This window comes from Pristis pectinata, chromosome 4 (genome assembly GCF_009764475.1).
Source record: "Pristis pectinata isolate sPriPec2 chromosome 4, sPriPec2.1.pri, whole genome shotgun sequence".
Lineage (NCBI taxonomy): Eukaryota > Metazoa > Chordata > Chondrichthyes > Rhinopristiformes > Pristidae > Pristis > Pristis pectinata.
The window spans coordinates 12865569-12874385 of record NC_067408.1 but is presented as its reverse complement, the minus strand read 5'-3'; the positions used below and the strand labels follow the sequence as shown (position 1 = coordinate 12874385).

At 44.8% G+C, this 8817-nt stretch overlaps 1 protein-coding gene across 2 annotated transcripts; it reads left to right on the top strand.

The window, feature by feature from the left end:
- The first annotated feature begins 219 nt into the window (after nucleotides 1-219).
- Nucleotides 220-4796, top strand: LOC127569975 (uncharacterized). Of its 2 annotated transcripts, none has more exons than XM_052015105.1 (3): nucleotides 220-351; nucleotides 2740-3000; nucleotides 4378-4796. In XM_052015105.1, the coding sequence occupies exons 1-3, from the start codon at nucleotides 246-248 to the stop codon at nucleotides 4653-4655; spliced, it is 645 nt and encodes a 214-aa protein (XP_051871065.1). In that variant the 5' UTR covers nucleotides 220-245; the 3' UTR covers nucleotides 4656-4796. The 2 variants fall into 2 exon arrangements, with proteins under 2 accessions (XP_051871065.1, XP_051871066.1); XM_052015106.1 differs by lacking the exon at nucleotides 220-351 and adding an exon at nucleotides 2435-2516.
- The last annotated feature ends 4021 nt before the right edge of the window (nucleotides 4797-8817 follow it).

The window sequence follows — 8817 nt, the reverse complement described above, 5'->3', positions numbered from 1 at the left end:
ATCCTGAGGTCAATGTGGACCCAATCATTGGACTGCACACGTCACCACTCACTCTGAATCTCATTGGTCTGTTTCTCACAGTTGAGGCAAGTCCACAGCAGCCTGTCGTGGTCAGTGAAGTCACACTCAGCTGTACCACCTCCAGACTCCCAGATACAGTCAGTCTTCAGTGGGAATGAAAGGAGTCGTCGCAGAAGAACAGGAGGGACACTGATCAGATCCGCCTGAATAACACGGTCTATCTGATGGTCCGACACGTTACCGTGGAGGATGGGAAGTTGTATGTGTGTCAAGTGCGGGAAAACGGAGACGTTGTTCGCACAATAGAAGCAGATTTTACTGTAGACTCAAGTAAATGCTGTGACCTCACTGTCGCCCTTAATCGCAGTTAACCGGCACTATTAAAAGTTTATTTTGATACGTTGATTTTCCCCATGATGTCATGAAGCACATTTAGCAGAAACACCAAGCTCCCCTCCCTGTGGGATCCAGCACCACAGGCTGCGATTGCCGATTGAACCTGAGGAGTGAGGGTCGCTCCAGGTCCGACACTCCACCAATGGTCTCAACTCCTGGGTGATCCTGAAGTCCACTCTCGAAAAGTTTGACTTCTTTCACCTGCCCTTTTGAAAGTGGATCCGATGTCCTGCTGTTATGTGGGTCGTTCGAGCTGTCAGTGAATCGCCACTAACAAGTGTGATCAATGCATTAATCCTGCCCATTAATGTGGAGGCGGGTGCTGGGAGGAACCGAGAGAAGAATCTGTGGGGAGACGGCACAACGTGTCACTGTTCATAACTGAAACCAGCCTGCAGATTTCACAGGCGTTTGGTTTCAAATTCCAACCTACTCCCAGAGAGAGAGAGAGAGAGAGAGAGAGAGAGATTCACAGTGTCAACATCACCAGGCAACTGGGCAAATGAGGTTTGAGACATGCAGCAGTGCATGGGTGGGGGAGAGCGACAGGGAGGGGAATGTCCAGATGTTCGGCAAGAGTCGTGCTGTCTGGACCTCTCCCAGGTATGGCATCTGGATCATACACTTCGGATTGGTATTGGTGTATTATTGTCACATGGACCGAGTGTGCCAATCAGACAGATCATGCCGTACAGGAGTATATTGAGGTTGTAAAAAGAAAAAAAATAACATGAATGCAGAAAATGGCGTTGACGTTACAGAGAATGTGCAATGCAGCTAGACAAACAAAGAGCAACGGCCACGACAAGGTAAACAGGGAGATCAAGCGTTCATCTTTTATTGGTATTGGTTTATTATTGTCACTTGTCCCGACATCCAGTGAAAATCTTGTCTGGCATACTGTTTGTCCGGATCAATTCATTACAGAGTGCATTGGGGTCGTACAGGTTAAAAACAATCACAGAATACAGAGTATTCAATAAGGTGCAAGGTCAAACAAGCTAAATCATGAGGTCAAGAGTCCATCTCATCATACAAGGGAACCGTTCAATAGTCATATCACCCTGGGATAGAAGCTGTCCTTGAGCCTGGTGGTACGTGCCCTCAGGCTCCTGTATCTTCTGCCTATGGGAGAAAACAGAGAATGACCTGGGTGGGTGGGTGGGGTCTTTGATTATGCTGGCTGCTTCACCAAGGCAGCGAGAGGTATAGACAGAGTCCATGCAGAGGAGGCTGCTTCCCGTGATGCGCTGAGCTGTGTCCACAACTCTGCAGTTTCTTGCGGTCCTGGGCAGAGCAGGTGCTGTACCAAGCCGTGATGAATCCAGGTAGGATGTTTTCTGTGGTGCACGGAGTCCCCATGACAAGCACCAGCACCTCCTGCTGACACCCAGCACTGGGGGTGTCGGTGCACACATCAGCACCGAACAACAAGCGGTCCTCTCTCCCCTTACTGACCCTTCCCACCGAGTCCTGCTGCTGTTTGCAGTGATTCCAGCTGCTGCAGACTCAGGCTTCAGCTGGGACCAGGAGCAAGTCCCACACGTGGACTGATGAGAGAAGTTGAAGCACCAGGTCTATTCGGCGACGGCAGCTTCTCGTCACCTGCTCCTGAACGGCAGCGGTAAAGTTTTAACCCGTTCTCCAGATGCAGATTTATATCAGAAGAGCTACACACTTTACCGCTCAGCCACAGATGACAGTGATCTCCAGCTCATCTTGTTGTAGTCGTGCTACTGATTACGACAGCGCTGCCTGGACCTGGGACTCACATCTTCATCAAAGTCCGAGGGAAACAATCGCATTGAAGTCTAAACCCATGAATATCACTGGGAGCCACTTTGTGAATCGACTGGAGCCCACAGTGGCACATTTTAACGGCAAGAATTTCAGTCTAAGGATTTTCCCTGTGGTGTTTGAGGATGCGGGAGTTTACATCCGTGCTCTGGGTCCATGTACATATGTCACTGTCACACTAATCACAGTTAGAGGGAGGAGACAGGATGTCGTGACACAACAGAATTCCCGAAACTGAAGCATGTTGCACCAACACAAAATCTGCTGGAGAAACGCCAAAGTCGAGCAGCATTTCTGGGAGGGTAGGGTGGGGGGGGGGGGGGGAGAGAGATGGGAAGGCTGCTGTTGGGGGTGGGTGGGGGGAGCGGGGTGGTGGGAGGGCTGGTGAGGGGGGTGAGGGGGTGAGGGGGTGAAGGAGGAAGTGTCGAGGTTTCGGGTGGAAGCCTGCTTTTGGGCAGAATGTCGCTCGCGTTTATAATGAGAACAATAATGTCTGAACTCTCTCTGTTTTTCTTGCTTCCACAGTCACAGCTGAACCAGCTGCTGCAGTGACCGAGGGAGACACCGTCACCCTGATCTGCTCTGTGTCTGACGTCACTGAACCAATGAGACTGGTTTGGATCAATGGTGATGGTGAAACTGTTGGAGAAAAGTCACTGAATGGGGAAGAGAAATCACTGAGTCTGATGATGGATAAAGCTGACAGAGGCAGAGGGAACTGGACGTGTGGTTTGTTTCATCAAAGCAGACTCCAGCTTTCAGTCCCGGACATTCTGGAATTCAGAGGTAAGTGTCTCGAGTTTTCCCATCATATTGAGGTTCATGGTGCTGATTTGTTGGCGATCATTGATCTTTCTGTTAGCAGCGATCTTTCATTTCCACCCTGTGTGGGAGACTCGACAGGGGCAGAAACCCAGATTAGTTACTTTTCACTGCAGGTTTGTGTGTGCGTGACAATATCCGAATTTAGTTAAATGTAATTAAGCGGGACACTGCAGTGTTGCAACGGTTATGTTACCTGGATTGTAATCCAGAGGTTTTGATTATCAATCCGAGGACTAATGTACAAATCCGATCATGGATGTTCTGGAATTTAAACTCAGTTACTCTGGTGTTTTAAATGGGTGACACAGTGGCTGCATGTGGTGAGGATGTCTCAGAGCACCAGCAAGATCGATGCTAAAGTTCACCATGTGACTGAGAGGGTTTTCAATGTTCCAAAGATGTGCTGGTTGTTCGGCTGATTGGCTGCTGTAAATTACCATTGGTGTCGAAGTCTGAGGGGAGTATTGACAGGCCATAGTTCATGGACAGATGAGGGTGAATAGTTTACAGGGGAGTAAGTGGGGGAATGGGATTACTCTAAATCTGAGGGGCGAACTGATAGAAATATATAACATTATGAGAAGCACAGATTGGGTTATAGTCATAGTTTTTTTTCCCAGGGTAGATTTTACAAATACTGATGGCGTAAGTTTAAGGTGAGGGGGGAAAGTACAAAGGAGATTTGCAAGGCAAGTCCTTTGTGACACATTTTGGCAGGTGCCTGGAATCCGATAGCTAGGGAGGTGGTGGAAGCAGATGTGATGGCAATGTTCGAGAGGCATCGAGACAGACGTGAGACAGGCAGGGTACACAGGGACATGGACCATGTGCAGGAAGGTGGGATTTTATAACCAGGAACTACAACAGTGTATGGTTTGCTTTCCTGTCTCTGACTGAAGTCTCTGTGGATATTTGTACCACTGGATGAGGAAAATACTGGTGAAGCAGTAGTATTACTTTGTGATCCATTGTGTCATTGAAAAAAAAATTGAATCCAAATGTTAATGTGGACATTTGTGCTAATTCCGCCATCAACTACTTACAGTTTGAAACTCATCAATCTCATTATTGTCAAGAATCTGGCACTTTAACTCATCATGACCTTGGCACAGTTGCTGTGTCACTGCACCATCAGGAATCAGATGAAAATAGTGAAACACAAAATCATAACATGTGAGAAAAATAGCCCTCATGGAGTGTCCTGCCATGAATATTTGTCATTATTTCTATTGCAGACAGTTTGCACTGTCACATCTTGTATTGAATGTCCGACAGAAACACGTCGGCATTAAATGTGATGTGGAATGAAGATGTAAATGTCAACTCTGTTCTTCACAGTGACACCACTTCTGGACATTTGGATCATCACAGTTGCCGGATATTTGTTTGTGAAACTGGCCGTTGGTCTCGGACTCATCTGCAGCTTGATTTGGATGAGCAGAGTAAGAATTTCTTTCATCTTTCCAGCAAATCAGAAATTAATAGCAGGCTGTCAGACTGAGAACACCGTGTTCATTGACCCAAGAATGGCCTGGATTTTCATGATCAAAGCTGCAGTTCCATTTGCAGAGGGGGAGACTTATTTGCAGATAATAATTCATCCCTTAACTACTTGATTTTACAGATGCGTTAAAATGTCCTGAAATGTCTTAATTATTTTTATTTACAATTTTTGAAAAATAATTTTAAAAATAATTGTGTGATTAATTTTGTAATTGTGTTTGAATGTTTGTGAATGTGGATTAAACTTATTAATGCTGGAGAGACATGTACCTGGTTGTCAAGTCATATCTGTGGGTGGAGCTTATCCAGACCCACCAATTGTTGGTTTTGATGACTGGAAGATCTTCAGCTACGTGCGGCCTCAACAAACACATTGGCGCCTTCATCTGGTAAGGTAAACCAGGGTGATGCAGTCCAGCTGAGTGTGGACTTGTTGTGTTGGGAACTGTTGAGAGTGTTGGCAAGAGCAGGTGACTTACTGCTGGCGCAAAGTTCCAGCCCATTATGTGGGGACAATGTGTATCTTAAAATTTCAGTTCAATAAGAGACATGCTGCTGAAGTGAACAGAATCATCAACTGATGTATTTTGCTCGATTCAGTGAAATCCTTCTATTCTGACTATTTTTCACAATCAAGTGGAAATTACTTCCCTGTTTCCATTGTTCCGGCTCTGCGGAAGGTATCAGGGACACTTGGGAGGGTGGGAGCTAATTTCAATGAATGGCCATGACTCAAAGTAACATTTTCCATTGTAACAACTTTCCTTCTTGTGAGAAAGTAAAGTGACCATAGTCAGAACCTATAATTGTAAAGTTGTGTGTTAAAGCACAAAGTAAAATCTATAAGATATGAATGTACATTATATCAATAAATGAATAAACAATCCTTTCAGCAGATCACAGTTCAGAAATGCAACAAAAGAGGCAGAACCAGTGGCCTCAGTAGGAGGGAATTGTCCCAGCAGAGGTAGATTCATCAGTTCATGGAGTGAGCATCATGGAAGAAGATCTTCACAATATTGTCTCTCTGGAAGTAGATTTGGTTTACAGTTCTAAACATGTCTTGTCCTCCCAAAATCTGCAGTCTGTAATAATCGGACATTATTGCATTAAGGTTGAGGCAATGGTGTTTCGGTCATGTTAGGTTCTGTTCATTATTCCGTGAATTTACAGCTCTACTTGCTTTTATCTGTTACTTCCAGTCCAGTTTTAAATGCTGAAGGATCACCTCTTTATTTAAGCACATTTTATGTTTCTTGTTTGATGCATTGCAGAAGGGATTCAGATAAAGTGACAGGAAATGCAACAGGTGATTCACAGGAAGTTGCCACAATATGGGCCTGGAACTCTGGTACTGCCCTTCAATCCTGCAATGCAGCCCACAGGAGACCAGTTGGCCCATCGTACCTGTCCCCCAGGGAGACCTGCTGGTTCTGGAAATGAGATTCACGTAACTTGGAAGTTTTGGAAATTGACTTCTGATTTTACTCTGAATTTTATTTTGTGTGGCAGGAAACTTTATTTCCCAAAGGTAATATTTCACCTAATTTTCATTGTGGCAGTGGCAACTTTACTTCCCAAGAATATTCTTTCCAGGCAACTGTATCACATTCCAATGTGATGAAAATTTGTGCAGACATTTGGCTGAATTACTGGTGCCCTGATCTCCACTCCTGTCTGGTGAGATTGCATGCTAGGACACAATTTATAACTGCAGGGACTGATGGTGACATCTGTGTGTGGAGGATGAGGTGTTGGGACATGGATTTGTGACTGTGAGTCCCCAGTGAGTGATCTCAGCTGGATTCTCTCTGCAGATGCCTGAATGAAGCTGAGCTCAAATGGGAAGGAATGAAACTGATTCCAGTGAACATGTGGAGGGGTGGTGGTGGTGGGGGGGCTCCCCTGAACTTTGCAGCACTGGTCCACACCGTGAGAGAGCAGAATCTCAGGATAAAGCAAACTCCATGCTCTTATCCTGGGGATTGTTTACATCAAAGCACCAGCAGTCTAAAGGTTAACAACAAAATCACTCATGATGGAAAGGAGATTTGGAATCCCATATTCTCAGTATGGCAACATTTTGTCATTATTTTAACAATTATTGTTGAAATACTTGCTTTCTGCAACTGGTGCAGAAGGACACCAAGGTCCATTTGCACCTTCCCTTTAAACACTTCAGATAACATTTCTTTCTTATTTAGAACCAAAGTATGATAATGTATTTTTATCCACATTAAACTGTTTCAACAAGGAATAATCTGAATCAGCCAACTACTCTGAATCACATTGCAGCCTCCTTGCATTTTCTTCATAGTTCACATTCCTCCTCCCGCTTGTGTCATCTGCAAAGTTAGAGTTGTTACATTTAATTTTCTCATCCAAATCATTGTTATATAGTGAGCAGTGCTTCAAGCGAGTGCAGTAGAATTGGTTAGCATTTGTAGTACAATAAACCAGTTAAAGAACATTGAGTTGCAATGCTTGCTGCCTTGATCAGTTTTACACAAACAAGACTGAAGTTCGGGAATTGGACTCATGTGGTCAGACAGCACAAAAACAGACCCTTCAGCCCATCATGTCCGTGCTGACCATCAAAGGGCAGGTGCATGTACACCCAACAGCAATGCCTCTCTCTGTCACTCAACCAGAAATCAACATGGACTCTGTTCTGTGTAGACTCAGTACTGTGTCAATTCTTATTCTAAAAACAGCTGCTGTTGTTTTTGCATGTAATATTTTAAAATAAAACTTACAACAATCTAATTTCATTGAAAGTTTATGGTTTGAATTTTATTTCATGCAATGAATCTTTGATGACAGAATATAGAGGAATGCACATGAGTAGATATGGGAGAGGTCACACAGTTTGCATGAGCATTGACTACAGCATGCTTGTAGAGTCATAGAGCAATACAGCATGGAAACCAGTCCTTTGGCCCAAATCATTCATGCTGACCAAGAAACCCATCGAAGCTCGTCCCGTTTGCCTGCATTTGACCAATATCCCTCTAAGCCTCTGCTCTCCATGCACTGTCCAAGGTAAGTGTTTTTGAAGTTCTGGGCAAGGCACCCAGAAAGAATATACGTAAGCAAGAAGGATGAGGAACATATTCAGCAGAATACCACTGGGACCACAGTTTAATTATGGTCAGAGATGATATAAATGAGTCTTAAATTAGCATGAATGAGGGAACTGAGTGGTGTTGTTCATTAAGGTGGTTAAATCCCCAGGGGCTGAGCTGGTGCATCCTCAGATCTTGCGGGAAGCGAGGGAAGAAATTACTGAGCCCCTTGCAGAGATTTTTGCTTCATCTCTGGCTACAGGTGAGGTTCCGGAGGACTGGAGAGTGACTAATGTGGTACCATTGTTTAAAAAGGGTCGCGTAAACAATACAGGAAACGACAGGCCAGTGAGTCTGCCATCAGCGGTGTGTAAATTGCTGGAGGGGATTCTGAGGGACAGCATCTGCCAGCATTTGGAGAGACAGGGTCTGATTTGGGATAGTCAGCACGGCTTTGTGTGTGGGAAGCCATGTCTGACAAATCTCTTGGAGTTCTTCAAGGAGGTAAGCAAGAGTATAGGTGAGGGTGGGGCAGTGAATATTGTCTATATGGAATTTAGCAAGGCCTTTGACAAGGTTGCTCATGGCTGACTAGTCTGGATGGTTAGATGGCATGAGATGAAGGGGTGGCTAACAGATTGGATTCATAATTAGCTCAGTGTTTGGAAGCAGAGATCAATGGTCGAGGGTTGTTTCTCAGACTGGAGGCCGGTGTCTAAGGTTGGTGCTGGGATCTTTGTTGTTTTTAATTTATGTGGATTTGGATGTGAACATACATGGCATGGTTAGCAAGTTGTAGATAGTGTCGAAAGTTATGAAAAATCACGGGGGTTTCATTATCACCTAGGTACAGTATGTGGGCTGATGATTGGCAAATGACTTTCAATCCAGATAAATGTGAGGTTTTGCATTTTTGGAGATCAACCCAGATTAGGACTTCTCCAGTGAATGTTAGGGCCCTGGGGTGTGTTATGGAACAGAGGGACTGAGGAATGCAAGTGCATATTTCACTGAAAGCGGGGTCACAGGTAGACGGAGAAGGCGTTTGACACACTGGCCTTCATCAATCAAGGATTTGAGTGCAGCAGTTGGGAAGTTATGATGCAGTCAAATCAGACATTGCCGAGACTGCATTTGGAGTATTGTGTACAGTTTTGGTCATCTTGTTATAGGAAAGAAGTTATAAACTGGAAAGAGTGCAGAAAAGAGT

Bases quoted from the DNA above. Each gene is read 5' to 3' on its own strand.
- LOC127569975 (XM_052015105.1), top strand. From the start codon at position 246: ATGGTCCGACACGTTACCGTGGAGGATGGGAAGTTGTATGTGTGTCAA. The intron at 352-2,739 runs GTAAATGCTGTG...TTGCTTCCACAG, and splicing joins AGATTTTACTGTAGACTCAA to TCACAGCTGAACCAGCTGCT. The intron at 3,001-4,377 runs GTAAGTGTCTCG...TGTTCTTCACAG, and splicing joins GGACATTCTGGAATTCAGAG to TGACACCACTTCTGGACATT.